At 46.6% G+C, this 19,078-nt stretch overlaps 1 protein-coding gene across 2 annotated transcripts in view; it reads left to right on the top strand.

Annotated features, from left to right (window-relative positions):
- The window catches only part of LOC137560948 (von Willebrand factor A domain-containing protein 5A-like), a 57,251-nt gene extending 43,537 nt beyond the window's left edge, over positions 1 to 13,714 (top strand). For both annotated transcript variants that reach the window (XM_068272146.1, XM_068272140.1), the window contains 4 exons: positions 851 to 922; positions 2,072 to 2,196; positions 7,949 to 8,075; positions 13,538 to 13,714. In XM_068272146.1, coding sequence (XP_068128247.1) covers positions 851 to 922; positions 2,072 to 2,196; positions 7,949 to 8,075; positions 13,538 to 13,617 — 404 coding nt within the window. In that variant the 3' untranslated portion in view covers positions 13,618 to 13,714. The remainder of the gene's footprint in view (positions 1 to 850; positions 923 to 2,071; positions 2,197 to 7,948; positions 8,076 to 13,537) is intronic.
- Positions 13,715 to 19,078: the final 5,364 nt, after the last annotated feature.

Here is a 19,078-nt window from a genome sequence, read left to right as displayed (position 1 = left end):
CGCCAGATGTGGTCTCTATACCGATGAGTGTTGTCCACTGCACCCCTTTCATTTAATGTGTATAAAGGTCACAATCTATTTTTGTAGAGTTCATCCTGCAGGTAGGGATGATCAATGAGATACAAATATCTGTATGCAAATTTATGTAAATGCAGCTTGAAAATGGATCAATAGAGACCCACACAGGTTTGAGTTGATTGGGCCATTTTGAAGCTGCATATATATGCATAAAAATGTACCAAACTTTGAAATATTTGATCATCCCTACCTGCAGACACTGTGCAGCCACTAACTGCCACGCCCCCCCCCCCCCGACAGTAGCAGGAGTGGTCATGTGATTCAATCCATGTGTAATCTGTGCCTTGTACCTCATGTGACTCTGCATGCTGTTCCCTAGCAATGCTTTAATTGCTACATAATCAATTCCCAGTAAGAGACCTTTTCCACTGACTGCTTTCTGATCTCAAAATCCAATAGGACACTGTCTTCAGGTGCTGAGGAAATTGCAGGGGAATGGTGATTATCACTGTAATTAGAGCACCCCCTTTCCCTGTGCAGCAAGTGGGTGATGTGTGAGATAGTTGGATTCTATCTGAACAGAAGTCATGCGCTTGTGTTTGTTGTAGTCCGTAGGACTGCAAAATAAAAAAAATAAAAATCCTTTATGCAATTTGTTTCCCCACACAAATTGTGTCGCAATGCACAAATTGCATTTGAAAAGGGCTGCATATTACAGCATGATTTTGATTGGCAGTGGAAATGATCGGACTATCTGTAGCATACTAAATCATACTGGGGTCCCCATGCTCCATTATTCCCATAGTAACTACTGCTCTCTGTTCTGTCTCAGAGTTGAATGAGGAGGCGGATGCCGTACCCAGCGTGACTCCAGAGAACCCTCTGGTGGTGGAGACCCCTACTGGTGAGTAATGTGTATGTACAGGCTGAATAAAGGGCACTGGCTTTCCCGGAGGATATCTTTATGGCAGTCACAACTTATTTTATAATCACATTGCCTCTGGTCCAGATAAAGATGCTATCTGAGGAATTCCATAAGTACATAAAAGAAAAGATGCTTAGAGAGGGAAGGCTCTGGGTCCTATAGAACCCTCCTGCTCCTCTCTGTCCCTGTTCCAGTGCTGGCCTACCCGGCAGCATCAGTCAAATACTGCTCTCTGCTGCCACAAGAGGCTCCTGAAGTCGGGATCCCGAAGACTGACAACTCTGTACTGCATGTGCGCACTCATGCTTGCCCAGTACAGAGCGTCTTCCTCCAGAGGCATACCCATGGGTGAGCAAGGGGGGGACATATATCCCCAGGCGTAGCACAGGGAGGGTGCTCAGCACGGTCTCTGCACTCCCACATGCTTGAGGCGGCTCACTGGCTGCCTGAAGTGCCCTTGCTTCTCTCCCTCCCTCTGCAGAAGCATTAACAGCAGCAAATCTAAAGGGGGCACATCTGTAAAGGGTCACACATTGGGCTATTTAAAGGGGGCACATCTGGCTATCTGGGGTAAAGGGGCACATATAGCTATCTAAATTCATTTTGATTCCACCCATGACCACATTCTGATGTGGCCACGCCCATTTTGTCCAGAGGGGGCGCAAAAACTGTCCCTGGGTGCTGAAAACCCTAGCTACACCTCTGCCGTCTTCCGAAGCCTCCTGTAGTGGGGGATTCAAATGGAGGAGCAAGAGCTGGAACAGGAAGGCTTTGTAGGACACAGAGCCTTCCCTCTCCTTAGGAAAGTATGTAGGATTTTTTTTATGTATGTTTTTGTTTCCTGCTAACTTTAAAGCATCTCTGGAATATGTTAGGCCTGATCTGCACTGCAAAGATCAAAAACTGATCAGTTTATCCTTGAACCTCTTCATTAGTGCGCAGTCAATGCTGCATATCCGTCAATCCAGATATATTGTGGCCACCCCAAACTTGGAGCAGGCCGAATGGATCAGTTTTGAACATCCAATTGATTTAACGTAGGACCCGGTCCACTAAACTGACAGTTTTTAATGCCGATGTAAACCGGGCCTAACTCGTGTGTAAACCTGTTTTTCTTCCTCTGGACAGTGGAGACTCCGCCCCTCTACAGACTGATCGCGCTCCAGAAAGCGGACGGCTCTTGGAACGCTACAGCAGATGTGGCGGCCATTCTGGAAATAGCAGAAGATTTTGCAGACAAGCGTCCTGATTCGGTAACTTATAGCGGGCACAGACCTATGACTGGAGAATTCAGATGAGGGGACACTGGGGAATTCTGAGAAGGGGACACAGAACAGGAAGTGCAGTTGCCTGTGGCTGGAGAATTCGGATGAGGGGACACAGAACAGGAAGTGCAGTTGCCTGTGGCTGGAGAATTCGGATGAGGGGACACAGAACAGGAAGTGCAGTTGCCTGTGGCTGGAGAATTTGGATGAGGGGACACAGAACAGGAAGTGCAGTTGCCTGTGGCTGGAGAATTCGGATGAGGGGACACAGAACAGGCAGTGCAGTTGCCTGTGGCTGGAGAATTCAGATGAGGGGACACAGAACAGGAAGTGCAGTTGCCTGTGGCTGGAGAATTCAGATGAGGGGACACAGAACAGGAAGTGCAGTTGCCTGTGGCTGGAGAATTCAGATGAGGGGACACAGAACAGGAAGTGCAATCAGGCAAACTTGTTCAGTCTGTAATTTAAAATGAACCTTGTGGCCTGCTGTAGCCTTGTGGCTGTCCCTTGATTAGGGGTCAGATTCCATTTATAGTCCAATAGCCACATTCGCTTCTAAAGTTGGAATAATTTGGTGTAGTGCAGCTTACTTTGAGGGTGTTCAATTAATCATTTTGAAGAGACCTGTATCAAAATGATTACCATGTGTTCGGACATGTTGGAAATTATCTATCAAGCCATCTAAATGGCTCAGAATCGAGCCGTGTATTCCCAGCATTAAGCCTAATACATGGAACAATTTTCCATCAGATCGACCAGTAATCTGATAGATTGCATAGTGTGTAATGTCCAAATTCTTACAGATCTATTTTTGCATTAACTTCCGACTGGTCCGATCGATTTTTGGGTACTTATCTGATAAGCAGGGCAGAGGCGAGAGAGGCGAGAGCCTCAGGGCGCAGTGTAGGAGGGGGCGCACAACTCACTCAGCTATCATTCCCCTATTGTGTTTGAAGCAGAGAAATAAGAAAAGGGGATACATGGCAGTGACCGCAAGCCAGATAACTAGAGATTAAGTTGTTGGGGGCCCTGGGGTGCCTCTTAGTCTAATAGCAATCAGTGTGTGACAGCTGGGATGGGAGGGATGGAGGGGCGCACTCTGGTGTCTCAGCCTTGGGTGCTGGAGGACCTTGTCCCGGCTCTGCTAAGTCAATCTGAGGGAAAATTGTACAGTGTGTACCCAGCTTAAGGCCCCCTTCACACTTGAAAGTGCAAAATGCCGGTTGTGGGAGTGAATTTTTTTTTCCACAATTTCACCTGGAAAAAATCACTGAACACTGCAGCAATTTCTCTGCAATCCCGTTCAGTGCTTCTATAGCACTGCAATGCGATCGCTGGGAAATCGCCTGAAAATGGTGCAGGCTATGTGTTTGCATTAATCGCCGGCAATTAATGCAAATCGCCCAAGTGAGAACAGGCCCTATAGGGTTTTATTACACTAGCGTTTGAGCATTTTGCCGAAATCGCCAGCAAAACGCTCTAGTGTGAATGGGCCCTAGGACTCAGCTCATCACTGCTCTAAAAGAACACATGGGCCTTGAATCCTAAAGAATTACCACATGTGGTAATGCTGGAAACAGCTGACTTTACTGAGAGCACTTAGCAAAATGTCCATTCATAAAAGCTGTTGCCGCATGAAAAGCTGACATTCCCGAGCAGTGAGGTAAATTACCGACTTGTGCGGTAAATACCTCCACAAATGTCAGTAAATGTCAATTCATAAGTTACAACATGCGATAACTCAAAAAATTACTGGCTGCTCTGGGCTGGCAATATGAGAGTGATAGGAGAGCGGTAACACTGAGCCACAAGCAGAGGAGATGAGCTGTGACGGGAGCAGAGCCAATAGAAACGGCCCCTGTCTTCTTCATGTCCTGCTGAGGGATGCTGATGGGAAGCGCAGGCTTCGCTGGTGGAACAAAACTTTCTATCCACTAGTGAGCAGAGAAAAGGGAACAAATAACATTTCCGTTGCAGCCCTTCGGCAGTGTTTAACCTCTACCATTCCTGTTAGATGATTTCCCTATACTAGCTACTTATCTTCAATGCAGGACATGTGTAACGTCTCCCAGTTCATTGAATCTGTATTAGTCGCTCAACATTTTATTTAATTGCCACAGCTTAAGAGTCAAGCAGAGGCAGTATAACACAGCATGCACATCTAAAGGGATGTCGGGATGCATTGTAATGCCCTCACTGCACAGAGATTTCTCTTGAAGTGGTAAATTATTGAACTTCAATCACACCTCTGAACATTTTTTATGAATTGGCATACCAAAGTCTAAAATATCGAATGCGGAGATTTAAAAAGCATTATACATTTACTGCACACAGCTCTATGAATTGAGGCCATGGTGTCATTGCTGACATCTCTACTGCATCTGTCAGTGCATTCTGGCTGTTGCTCCTCCCTTTTGTTGCCCATGTGATGAGTACCACCCAACACTGACCAATTCAAAACACTGTACCAGTGAAATAGAACACTGCCATTGGCATTCTGTAACTTTCCCTTGTCATTTTTTAAATTAATTTAGAATGAACTACATAAAGTGTCACGCCAATGGGCATGAATGCGGCGGCAGCCTGGAACCACCTGACGCTGATTGGCGTCAAGTCCTGGAGCTGCAATTTAGCATTAAACTCGCGATTGTTCCCTGCCCATTCATAGAGCTCCGCGTTTAGCCTGCTAGCTGCAATCGTGGCTAACAGGCCGTTAGTAAATGATAGGGGAAAGAAATTACCTTTGTTTACATCCATACAGCGCTGCTCTCTAGTGCAGCACTACCTAGTGCAGCACTGTACAAGGGATACTCGGCTGTCCCTCAAAGCGACAGGGGATTGAAGCCCTCTCATAGGCTGATGCCTATGAGAGGCGGAGAAGAGGACAGATCGCCATCCTAATCAAATCAGGATGGGGCAGGGTGGTGAGGGAGGGAAAATACAGCCCTGCAAGCCTGATGCGTGTGCATCTCTGCTTGGTAGGTGGAGCCTTCAGCCTCCCAGAGATGGGGATGCTCGGAAAATTCCGCGGAATTATAAATTCCGTGATTCCGGCCGGAATTAGGTTAATTCCGATTCCGGTAGTCAAATCGGAATTCCTATACCTCTCAAACGGAATTCCGCGGAAAATTTATAATTCCGACGGAATTTTCCGGAATAACACAATCTCTCCCTCTCCCTCTCCCTCTCCCTCTCCCTCCATCCATCCATCCATCTCATGCAGTAGGGAATTGCAGATTTTCAAAACAGCTTATATACCATAGCTGGGATTTGAACCCAGAACCTAGTGTGTAGTAGGTATCTGTCTTACCCTCTAGACCAGGGGTCCCCAAACGTTTTGGGTTGAGGGCCGGGTCAACATACTTCAGACCGCTGGTGGGCCGGAGTAAACATAAAATGATGTAGAAGTCTTTGCGGACCAGACAGTGAAGCATACCCAGGTGACAATCTGCAAGCCAATTGGACAGCAGTGTCACCTGATGTGGAATTTGATTGGAAACCAGCAAAATTTCTGCTTTCTGGCTTCCATGTGGATGGGGGGTGCTGCACTGCTATTCCATATGTGGACCACCAATATTTAAAGATGTAGCTGACTGCATTTATAAGCAATACATTTTCTGTGTGGGGGGCCGGTAAGAAAGCCTTAGGGGGCCACATTCGGCCCGCGGGCCTTAGTTTGAGGACCACTGCTCTAGACAATCAACCACACTCAGGGCCAGGCTTTAGCATGTAGTGTGGTCAGAGGTGGGACAAGGTCCTTCAGCACCCAAGGCTGAGACAGCAAAGTGCGCCCCCCCCATCCCTCCCACCCCAGCTGTCACACACTGATTGCTATTACACTAAGAGGTGCCCCAGGGCCCCCCCCCCCCCCCCCCACACCCAACACCTTAATCTCTACTTATCTGGCTTGCTGTCGCTGCCATGTATCACCTTTTCTTATTTCTTTCTGCTTCAAACACAATTGGGAATGACAGCTGAATGAATTGTGCACCCCCTCCTACACTGCGCCCTGAGGCTGCAGCCTCTCCAGCCTCAGCCTTACTAGTGGGTAAGACAGATACCTACTACCATGCAGTGTGGGTCATGGTCTAGAGGGTAAGACAGATACCTACTACACACTAGGTTCTGGGTTCAAATCCCAGCTATGGTATATAAGCTGTTTTGAAAATCTGCAATTCCCTACAGGAGGAGGAGGAGTTTTAAAATTTTTCCGACGGAATTCCGTATAAATCGGAATTCCGCGGAACTGCCCCGGTATACCGTCGGAATGGAACGGTAACGGAATTTGTATATGTCGGAATGCGGAATTGTGCCGGAAACGGAAATCGGCTATTCCGACCATGCCTGCCCAGAGACTGTTAGTGGCCAGCTTTAGACAGTTAAGAGACTAACGGACCAATTTCTAGCGAAAAATCGTTTGAGTGATCAGAAATTCTGATCAGATTGTTAATCTCTGTTGGTGGACACAATCTATTATGAACGAGTGAAAAAAATGTCGTCCGACTGAATTTTCGTCAAACCAAAATTTGGATTTTCCTGTTGGTTGTGATAGGAAGCAAAGATTGGTTCGTTGATGGTGTGGTGAACGATGTGTTACAATATTTCACTTCCGATCACTCAAATGATTTTTCGCTAGAAATTGGATTGTTAGTGGCCACCTTAACAGCCGTCTAATTAGCTTGTACAGCGCTGCGATCCACAGCAGCGCTGTACTGGGGAGAGCCGTGCGACACTGCTGTCCCCTCTGTGGGCTCGGAGGTGATCTGCTGTCATAGGCTGAAGCCTATGACAGCCAATCAGTGATTGGCTGGCGGAGGGAGGGACTAGGAGAAAAATAAAAAATTAGTAATTAGTAAAAAAATAAAAATGTATATTGACAAAATAAATGGGGGAGGGAGGACCCCACCAACAGAAAGCTCTGTTGGTGCGGGGAAATCACACGTGTGTGTGTGTGTGTCTGCAGTGAGCCCTTAAAGCTGCAGTGGCCAATTTATTGAAAAATGGCTTGTCTTTAGGGGGGGGGGGGTTTAACACGGGTCCTGAAGAGGTTAAAGGTGGTTCTGCTGTTGCGTATCGTTTTAGAGCAGGGAAAATGAGTTCAGGTCCGCTTCAGTTTTGGTTCAGTATTTCTCATTTTAGTAATAATCGTAATTCACTATTTTTCTCAAGGAAAGCTGCTTAGTTTGTCTTTTAGCAGGGGCGTATCTGGGTACTATAGAGCCCGTGGCAGACATTGAAATTGTGCCCCCCACTCCCCCTTAGAGAGCCCTTCACCTCTAAAACAGTATCCTTTCTCATGTACATGTGTTATGGTTGCCTGTGGTTTATGGCTTGGGATATTACTGAAATTCCTTTTTTTTTTTTTTTTTTTTTTAACACCAATCCAAGTACACCTTACATACATAAATTGTAAGTAGCCATGTTCCCCAGATAACAGAATTAATCTGGTCTGAGGGAGGGGCATGGGGCGGAGCATAGGAGCAGGCTTGGGGGAGCAGCACAAGGACAGGCATGGCGTCGCAGCACTGGGGCAGGTATGGCGCCCATGGTGCTATGGTGCCAATGGTATGAGCCATGCCTGCACCCCTCTAGATACGCCTGTCTTTTAGTGTTTGCTGTTCATAGAAGGGCAGAGTAATTTGGGGCTCAATACTATCGATATACTTGAGGACTCGGTCAGTGAAGTGCTTACATGTGTTTTTGCAACCATGCACAATATCAGTCTATTTCTCCCCTGCAGAATATGGAGCCATCAGTGTGGGCGACGGTGCTGGCGGTGATCTGGCTTCACCACTTCTGCCAGGATCAGAGAGAGGAATGGGAGCTGCTGGAGGGGAAGGCTGTCTCCTGGGTCAAATCCAAAGCTGGTAAGGGCTAAAAACCTCTGCCAACAGTTCATGTAAAAAATGCTAAACTTTATAGTACATATACAGGATCTTCTCAAAAAATTAGCATATTGTGATAAAGTTCATTATTTTCTGTAATGTACTGATAAACATTAGACTTTCATATATTTTAGATTCATTACACACAACTGAAGTAGTTCAAGCCTTTTATTTTTCTTGATGATTTTGGCATACAGCTCATGAAAACCCAAATTTCCTATCTCAAAAAATTAGCATATTTCATCCGACCAATAAAATGTTTTTAAAACAAAGTCAACCTTCAAATAATTATGTTCAGTTATGCACTCAATACTTGGTCGGGAATCCTTTTGCAGAAATGACTGCTTCAATGCGGCGTGGCATGGAGGCAATCAGCCTGTGGCACTGCTCAGGTGTTATGGAGGCCCAGGATGCTTCGATAGTGGCCTTAAAGGACTTACGAGGCCAAAAATGGCTAAAAAAAGCTAAGTACCTTTAAGATGTTTAAATGCACGGAGGACGCCGTCCGCGCCCTCCGTGCAGTTCCGCCGGGTCCCCTTCCTGTGATCGCCCCCCCCGTGCCGATCGCGACCCCACAGGCCGGGTCGGGCTCTCGGTCCGCTCCCAATATGGCCGCTTCCTCTGGCCGCGGCTGCGCAGTCCGCCTGGCCACTAGTGCGGCTGCGCAGCTCTACGGCCAACCCCTCCGATCCACGCTACAGTGCGTGGTTCGGGGGGTTGGCCGTAGAGCTGCGCAGCCGCACTAGCGGCCAGGCGGACTGCGCAGCCGTGGCCAGAGGAAGCGGCCATATTGGGAGCGGACCGAGAGCCCGACCCGGCCTGTGGGGTCGCGATCGGCACGGGGGGGCGATCACAGGAAGGGGACCCGGCGGAACTGCACGGAGGGCGCGGACGGCGTCCTCCGTGCATTTAAACATCTTAAAGGTACTTAGCTTTTTTTTTAGCCATTTTGGCCTCGTAAGTCCTTTAAGCTCATCCAGAGTGTTGGGTCTTGCGTCTCTCAACTTTCTCTTCACAATACCCCACAGATTCTCTATGGGGTTCAGGTCAGGGGAGTTGGCAGGCCAATTGAGCACAGTAATACCATGGTCAGTAAACCATTTCCCAGTGGTTTTGGCACTGTGAGCAGGTGCCAGGTCGTGCTAAAAAAATGAAATCTTCTCCATAAAGCTTTTCAGCAGATGGAAGCATAAAGTGCTCCAAAATCTCCTGATGGCTAGCTGCATTGACCCTGCCCTTGATAAAGCACAGTGGACCAACACCAGCAGCTGACATGGCACCCCAGACCATCACTGACTGTGGGTACTTGACACTGGACTTCAGGCATTTTGGCATTTCCCTCTCACCAGTCTTCCTCAAGACTCTGGCACCTTGATTTCCGAATGACATGTAAAAGTTGCTTTCATCTGAAAAAAAGTACTTTGGACCACTGACCAACAGTCCAGTGCTGCTTCTCTGTAGCCCAGGTCAGGCGCCTCTGCCGCTGTTTCTGATTCAAAAGTGGGTTCATGCTTCCATCTGCTGAAAAGCTTTATGGAGATGAAGATTTCATTTTTCAGCACGACTTGGCACCTGCTCACAGTGCCAAAACCACTGGTAAATGGTTTACTGACCATGGTATTACTGTGCTTAATTGGCCTGCCAACTCTCCTGACCTGAACCGCATAGAGAATCTGTGGGATATTGTGAAGAGAAAGTTGAGACGCAAGACCCAACACTCTGGATGAGCTTAATGATGGCCACTATTGATCCAATCTTTTTCATCCAATCTTACCAAATCTATGTAGTATAAGGGTAAATTGAGTGAATATTCTGAATGGATACTTCAGGCAGTTATCTTATACTACATGGAAATGGTAAGATTGGATGAAAAAGATTGGATCATTAGTGGCCACCTTAGGGCCGCTATCGAAGCATCCTGGGCCTCCACAACACCTGAGCAGTGCCACAGGCTGATTGCCTCCATGCCACGCTGCATTGAAGCAGTCATTTCTGCAAAAGGATTCCCGACCAAGTATTGAGTGCATAACTGAACATAATTATTTGAAGGTTGACTTTTTTTTTTTTGTTTTAAAAACACCTTTTCTTTTATTGCTCGGATGAAATATGCTAATTTTTTGAGATAGGAATTTTGGGTTTTCATGAGCTGTATGCCAAAATTATCAATATTAAAACAATAAAAGGCTTGAACTACTTCAGTTGTGTGTAATGAATCTAAAATATATGAAAGTCTAATGTTTATCAGTACATTACAGAAAATATTGAACTTTATCACAATATGCTAATTTTTTGAGAAGATGCTGTACAGCTGAAATGGTTTTCATGCAAAAGCATTTCGTACTGAACCCTTTAACCAGCGATGAGGTTCCCTCCAAGTTGAGACCCTACTCTACCCAGGGCCGGATTTGTGCTCTTTACCACCCAAGACCGCTGTCACCAGCTGCCACCCCCAGTATAGGTATCCAGATGACCCCTCCCCTCTTTCCCTCTGGTATAGGTATCCAGATGACTCCGTTAATCCCTCCTTTTCCCACGTCCTCCCCTTTTTAGTATAGGTAGCCAGCTCGCCTTCACACCGCAGCAGCAATCAGTGTCACTCACACTCATGTATCCGCTCATTTCCAGTGCAGAAGCTTCCTCTGACTTCCTCTGTCTCCAGTGCTGCCCAAGTCCGTAGCCGCCCGCCACAATGCAAACTAGCACAGGCCGCTGGCAGCAGAGTACCATGGTCAAGCGCTCACCTGATCTCCCTGCATTGCAGTATTTGCAAGCTTGCAAATGCTGCATAAGTTGAGCCTGCTGCTTTGGTGCCCTTGCTCCTGTGGTGGCCTAGGCCATGGCATAGGTGGTCTTTGCCTAAATCCGGCCCTGACTCTAGCCACACCAGTCAGCAAGCAAACCATTCTTGCTCAGAAACCTGAGATTCATGCTGAGGCCTGTCTGGTTGTAACATTCTAGGGAACATGTGCATGCGTGTAAGTGTGTGATCTCCAGGGGGTGACAAACTGTACCACTTACACCAGCTCCCCTGTGCCTGTGCAGCCAGTCGTGTAGTTTGTCACTCTCTGGAGATCCTAGACTTTCATTTTCACTTCAGATTCTCTTTAAATCAGATATTTACCTAAGGGGAGATAGAAGGCTCTGGGTCCTGTAGTCTTCTTGTTCTCCTCCCAGTCCCTGCGGCAGTCCCCTGCAGGCTCCATTACCAGTCTACGACTAATCAGACTGCTCTCTTCCGCATGGCTTTGGCAGTCTTCAGAAGCACTCGGCTCCCGAAGTCTACCTGCTTCTTGCTGCGTACGCCTTAGTGCCCGAACTCTCTCACGCATGCGCACTACAGAGCAGCCAGTCTGGAGCAGAGTGCTTGTGAAGACTGCCGAAGTCTCCCGCATCGGGATATTCAGAGGAGCCTGAGGGGGAACGAGGAGACCAGGAATGGGAAGGCTCTAAAGCGGAGCTTTTCAACCCTGTCAATACCTCAAGGCCCACCAACAGTACATGTTTTGCAGAAAACCACAAACATGCACAGGTGAGGTAATTAGTGTCTCAGCAGAGCTGATTAACTACCTGTGTGGATTTCCACAAAAACATGCACTGTTGGTGGGCCTTGAGGACAGGGTTGAAAAGCCCTGCTCTATAGGACCCAGAGCCTTCTCTCTTTTGCACCTTCCTCTTTGGTAGGGATTGCAAACATTGAATGTCTTTACACACACCTTTTTTTCATTCCCAAAATATACATTTAGGGCTGGTGCACACCAGAGCGGTTCTGGAGCGTTTTTAAAACACTTGCAGGAGGAAAACCGCTTGGCTAATGAAAGTGAATGGGCTGGTGCACACCAGAGCGTTTTTTTCCCTCCAAGCGCAAACTACTGTCCTGCAGCATTTTTTAGATTTCTGAAGAGTTTCTGCCTCAATGTTAAGTATAGAAAAGTGGAAAACTGTTCTGAAAAACGCTAAATCAGAGCGGATTTCCAGGTGTTTTTGTTAAAGAAGCAGCTTTGTGTAGCAGGTCATTTATTGTTACAGTAAACGCTCCAAAAAAGGTTATGCATGTTTAGGCTCTCTAAACATGAATAGAATTGCTCTGAAATCTGCTTCAAAAACCTCTAGCGGTTTGCAGATCTGCTAGAGGTTTATGGTGTGCACTGGGCCTTTTAAAGGGGTCGTGAAGTGAGTGGAAGATGGGAGGCTGCCATCTTCATTCTCTAAACCATGCCATGTGCCTGACTTCTGTGCTGATGCTCCAGAGGCCTCTAATAAAAGTCACTGGCCCAGAATGAGCAGCAGATCAGATGCTGTGACCCTGCTCTGACTCCTGGCCAGGCAACTAGCGTTGATGATAAAGGAAATTAAGATGTCCGCCTCCATAACCTCCTCACGTCCGGGTTTCCTTTAAGTATGGTAGCAAGTTGTGTTTTTTTGCACATTTTGGCAAAAGTGGTGCATAGAAAGAGCTGCAAGGCCTGGGAAGTGTATTTTATGGACAGCATTACAGATCTTCTCTGAGTTCTACACAACCTCCCAGTGGCATAGTGCCCCCCTCCCCCCCATATGGCGCCAGGTCCTGTGGTGACTTCCAGAGCATCGTTTTTAACTGTGGCAAGACAGGTCCTCACGCCTCTCTACAGTGCAGCTGCACTATGTGCAACCTTGTGGCTCCTCATGGCTGTCGCATGACCTGCAGGAGCCTTGAGGAGATGGGCCCATCCATTCATAATTACAACCCTGCAACTTCATTCCTTAGTTGCAATCTTTAACCTCCTCCTCAGCATTGATTCTTCCCAGATTTTGCTTCTAAAAGCACTACCTGTGTTTTTTTTTTTTCTTCCCCATACAGTGCTCCCCCCCCCCCCCCCCCCTGGCCTGTTATAGGCAGCCAGAGAGCCCCAACCTGTGTGCTCCCCTTCCCACCCCTTCAGTGTATACACAGCCATCATGTGCCCCCCCCCTCTCCAATCTACAGTATTGGTCCCAGAATGGCCCATCCATCCTCTATGTAGAGCTGCAGGGAGCCTGTAGATTACACGCCTTCTGGGATCCAGCCACATCCTGGAATGGAAGTCTTCTTCATGTCCTGCAGGGGGCGCTGCATCTCTATGCTGAGATGACCCTCTGTCATGTGACACATGGCGATCTCTGCATATTGATGCAGCCCTAGGAGGACAAGAGAGCTGCTGCTGCTGGATCCTGGCGAGGCGAGTAAACACTGCAATCCCTGAACCTGGCCTGCCTAGCGGTATCCACGTATAGCTCTGGGTTACCACCTATTGCTGTAAAAAGCAACCAATAGCTACGCTGAGATACCGCCAAGGAGGTTAAAAGGGAGGGACTGGGCCACACTGGCCAATCCTGGAGGTGGATTAAGCACACTGGACTATTTCAGCTTCTGACTCTTGTTGCAGCACTTGCAGAGGCCATGTTGGATAATTCTTCTGTCTCTTTAGGTTCCTCCCTGACGGAGGCTGTACAAGCTGGGAACGCTTTGCTGAAATCTTCTGTGGATCTGAATGTATTCAGCCCATGATAGTAGCCTGCAAAATAATGTGCAATACAAAATCCTGCAACTCTATGTGCAATACAAAAAACTATAACAATGTGCAATAAAGATACAGATATCTGCCCATGGGTGTCCTTGTTTTTGAATAGCTGATGTGAAAATGGCTGCCAGCACTAGAGCTTAAAGGAACACTAGTGAGATGGGATATGAAAGATTTTTTCTTTTTTTCCCTTATAACCTATGCCACTTTCCTGGCTGTCCTGCTGATCCTGTGACTTTCAGCCACAAACCCAGACTAAAGGCCCGTCAGACCCTCCCGCTGGGCGGGCGTTCCAGCGACAGTCCGGCGTGTGTAGTCTGTCTGCAGACTGATAAGGCTGTTTCTGAACGCCCGCCCAGCGGGAGGGTCTGACGAACCCGTCCCAGCCTGACTAGTGTGTACGGGCCTTAAGTATGAATATGAGTTGCTGGGACTTGAGCCCCATCTACACAATACGATTCTTTGTGCAATTGGATTACGATTCTATTTACAATCCGATAAAATCTGACATGTCCTATCAGAATTCGATTTTCCATTGATTCAATTAGATTTGCCATTGCAAAACAAATTCCGATCGGACATGTTAGATTTAATCGGATCGTAAATGGATCACAATCTTATCGTGTAGATTGGGCTTAAAGGTTGGCCATATTGGCCACATGCTTGTTTCAGGTGTGATTCAGACACTACTGAAGCCAAGGAGGTTGGCACAATTGCCAGGCAACTGGTATTGTTTAAAAGTAAACCAATATGGCAGCCTCTTTAATTCTCACTACAGGGTCTAAGACCAGTTTATGGTGGAAGGTTTGTAGTATAGATACTTCAGAATACAGAGAGCAGTAGGGGGTGTCTAAGCACCCTAGAGAGAAGACACAAAAATGGGAGCCCAATAGTGCAATTATGTTTTCATATACGGGATATCAACAGGTAAGGTAATTGTACTACTCACAAAGGCAGGTTGCAGAGGGGCAACCGACCACAGGAAGCAGGTGGAGACAACAAACCCGACTGCACTCGGGGTGGCCCAGCCAGACCTGGGTGTGGCCGCTCTCCTTGGTAAGTGACAGATTATCGCTATGGTTTAACTGGTCTGTCTAAAAAAAATCCTCAAAGGGTATGTTGGTGGTATGTAAAGCACAATTTGGGTAAAGAGGCGCCCCAGTGTGATTAAAATTTGATTAAAAACAAGATGAAAGAGGTGGCTTGCCTCAGATTTTTGTATGAACAAAAACCTTTATTTAGCACAGGCAATGCTTTTCACTGGTCTAAACCCGCTTCCTCAGGCCAATAACTGTGCCTAAAACAGCAATTTACAATACTTGCTATATATGTTCTTTTACAAGTAAATACAAAATTATTCAGTAAACAAATTGCGATATTTACTTCTACATATTCTATGGTTAAACTGCATGAAATGCATATATGTATGGCAAAAGATAGCATTGTTTGTACACCTATGTGGGACACATGTTCATGTATTTGTGCAATGAATGGCATATACACAATCAGCCATATTCATAGACTGGTTTCTTTACTGAATAATTTTGTTTTTATCTGTCCTTTTTATTAGGGCTGGTTCAGACGGACGTTTGCAGAGCGTTTACAGCCAGCGTTCAGGGCTTGGTGTTAAACGCTCCCATTCAAGTGAATGGGAGCGTTTGTACCAAGCTTTCAAGCGCGTTTACACAAACGCGGCGTTTGGGTCCCGATTTTCCCTGGCGTTCAAGGAGCCCCTGGAAGCTACATGTAGCTTCCAGGGGAGGTTAACCGCGACGGCTAATGTCCCCCTAGGGGAAGAAAAAACGCGACCGCATCCAAACGCACACGAACGCTGCTGAACGCGACGCCAGCAAACGCAACGCCTCCAAACGTCCGTCTGAACCAGCCCTTATGCATGTTTTTTTTTTTTAAAAAGACCCCAAGCAGAGTCTTTTCATTCCACTGCCCTCCATGACTTTACCTATACTATTGCTCCCCCTGCTGTTTAAGCACCACATTGTCTTGCTTTTATTTATTCAGTGACCTGCTCATTTTAACATGCAGGTCAGCGCTGTTGAAATAGTCCAGTGCTGCCTGCAGACTGTCCCCATAATATATATCTAATCTGTATTCTCACCAATACAGTGTTTGAGCCCCTTTCGCCTTCAGAACTGCCTTAATTCTATGTGGCATTAATTCAACAAGGTGTTGAACGATGGGGATTTGTGGGATGCACATCCAGGGCACAAAGCTCCTATTCAATCATATCCCAAAGATGCTCTATTGCGGAGTTCCCCAACCCTGTCCTCAAGGCCCACTAACAGTACATGTTTTGCAGAAAACCACAAACATTCACAGGTGGGGTAATTAGTCTCAGCAGAGCTGATTAACTACCTCTGTGGATTTCCACAAAACATACACTGTTGGCGGGCCTTGAGGACAGGGCTGGGGAACACTGCATATTGAGTTGAGATCTGGTGACTGTTGGGGCCATTTTAGTACAGTGACCTCATTGTCATGTTCAAGAAACTAATTAGAAATAATTTGAGCTTTGTGACATGGTGCATTATCCTGCTGGAAGCAGCCATCAGAGGCACATGGTGGTCATGAAGAGATGGACATGGTCAGAAACAATGCTCAGCTAGCCCGTGGCATTTAAACGATGCCCAGTTGGCACTAAGGGGCCTAAAGTGTGCCAAGAAAACATCCCCCACACCATTACACCACTACCCTGCATGGTGGTAACAAGGCATGATGGATCCATGTTCTTCCTGTTTACGCCAAAATCTGACTATCGAGACTCATCAGACCAGGCAACATTTTTCCAGTCTTCAGCTGTACAATTTTGGTGAGCTATATATATTGTATGTTCATTTTATTCACTAATTTTTGACTACATCTATTAGAACCACTTTACCTCTGGTGCACTTATACTAATGCCTCAGGTCAGTGTTTTTATATACAATTTTTTTGCATATTCTATAGACCTTTACTATGTAAATATTTTATGGTTAAATTGCATAAACTGATGTGTGCGACATGTGCCTATGTGTGCACAAAGATAGCATTGTGTTTACACCTTATGTGGGACACACTCGTGTTCATATATGTGCAACCAATGCCATACACATGATCAGTTGTATTCGCAATGTCGTGGTTACTGAATCCTTTTGTATTTACCGGTTTCATTATGCATGTTCTCAAAAAAGAACGTGTGTGTATATAGTAAGTATTGTAAATTGCTTAGGCCAATAACTGTGCCTAAAAACAGCAAGCGGGCTTAGGCCCGTAAAATGTGTTGCCTGTGCTAAATATTTCTTTGTTTATACACCGATCTCGTCATTGTGGTAAGCCACCTCCACTTTTTTATTTTATCTTGTTTTAATCCAATTTTATTCACACTGGGGTGCCTTTTTAGCCAAATTTTTCAGAATACAGAGTTTCCTGAAAGATGGCCGGCCACCTAGAATGAAGCACAAAGTATGAATCCACAATGAGCACCTCCCTATATGGTACATGCAGGGTTCTTGGGATGCAATGAGAGCAGTTGTGGTTTACAGGAAATTTGAATGTTAGGGATGATCAATGAGATGCAAATTTCATGTAAAGTATATGCAGATTGAGCTTGGACAATAAAAATTGACATTCATCTGACTTCAAACTGCATGTAATTTACATGAAATTTGATTATGAGATGCAAATCATTTCTCCTTTGACCATCCCTAGTTGTGGTAGCAGGAGTCAATTGACAGAAATCTGACCTAATTTGAAGAGTTTCTTCAGGCTCTGTAAGGGCAGCATAGGAGTGGTCAATTCAGTGCCAGTCAGCTGCTCTCGTTCCCCAGCAGGGGGCTTAATGGGGCTCGGAAGTGTTGCTGGACAGAAGGCTCCCATGTAGTCTCATCTGAGTGCATCCACAGCCATGATTGCATACATGTCCCGCCGCTCTGCAATCCGGTGCCACCACATGTCAAGCACTGAAACGCGTGGGATACAAATGCTGCCATTTCAGTTGCACCTGAATGGCATTGGTGGGTGGCAGACTGGATGCTGCACAGCCTGATAAGCCCACAGTTTAGCTGAAAGCAGCCAATACATGATTAGGCCGTCCCATAGTCACTAATGCAAATATCAGCTATAAGGCGCCCAAATTAGACATTTTGTGCGTGATAATTAGTTTTGAAAATTTGAATGTTGTAGTTTTTGACACTTAATATTTTGCAGGGTGGGACTGTGGCAGAGGCGAGAGAGGCTCCAGCCTCAGGGCGCAGTGTAGGATGGGGTGCAGGGCTTGGCAGAGGCGAGAGAGGCTCCAGCCTCAGGGCGCAGTGTAGGAGGGGGCACAGGGCTTGGCAGAGGCGAGAGAGGCTCCAGCCTCAGGGCGCAGTGTAGGAGGGGGCACACAATTCACTTGGCTATTATTCCCCTATTGTGTTTTAAGCAGAGATAAATAAGAAAAGGGGATATATGGCAGTGACTGCAAGCCAGATAACTAGAGATAAAGGTGTTGGGGGCCCTGGGGTGCCTCTTAGTCTAATGCTGGGCATACACTGGTCGGTTTTTTATCAATCGAGCTGCTGATGGCTCAATTGATAATATCCAACGTGTCCGATGACCTGCCGGATTGATTTCGCTCTCGGTACCCGTGGGCGGACAATAGCGTAAAACAAGCAGAAGATAAGAGAAGTTCCCGTGGAGACGAGCGGGAATCGATCCAGGCGCGTGCGGGGATGAGCGGGAGTCGATCCGGCAGCTAATCTAGCCGCAGAAACGGATCGTGTATGCCCAGCATAAAAGCAGTGTAGTCTAGCAATCAGTGTGTGACGGGTGGGAGGGATGGAGGTGTCACTTTGGTGTCACAGCCTTGGGTGCTGGAGGACCTTATCTCGGCTCTGATATTTTGCACTGTCTGCTTGATGAAATTTGTATACCATTTATGATTAGCAGCACGAGGAATATTATGTTTTTATTGCTAGACTAGTGTTGGGTCTTTCCCGAGGGGGTCCGTCATCACCGTGGGGAAATCTATTCAGTAATCTGTGCACACATTTACTGAAGCCAACACCCCCCCCCCCCCCCTGCCTGTTTTGAGTGTTAGGTGTGTAATGTTGTCCAGTTACTGGAGCTCTGCACATCCATGCAGAATGATCATTGAGGTATAACTGCTATTTGAAAGCGCTGCCATGTCTCCCGCTGTGCAAATTGAACGTAAGTATACCTGTGGCTAGCTGCATTCATTGCTTCAAATCTACTTTCAAAATGTTTAGATTAGAATTGGCACATAATTTGCATCTGTTTTGCATTCAAGGCATGTATTTAGCCCCAGGGGGCTCTGCATTGCCTCTGTTAGTTTACATTTCTGGTGCAGCCTTGAGTGCTGTCATTTGTCTCTGCTTTTAATATTGTGTTTACAAATGATTCATTTTTGAAAATTCATTTTGAAATTTTGTTTGAAAATTTATAGGGTTT

The sequence above is a fragment of the Hyperolius riggenbachi genome, chromosome 1 (assembly GCF_040937935.1).
Source record: "Hyperolius riggenbachi isolate aHypRig1 chromosome 1, aHypRig1.pri, whole genome shotgun sequence".
Taxonomy (NCBI): domain Eukaryota; kingdom Metazoa; phylum Chordata; class Amphibia; order Anura; family Hyperoliidae; genus Hyperolius; species Hyperolius riggenbachi.
This window is presented reverse-complemented; position numbering and strand designations above follow the sequence as displayed.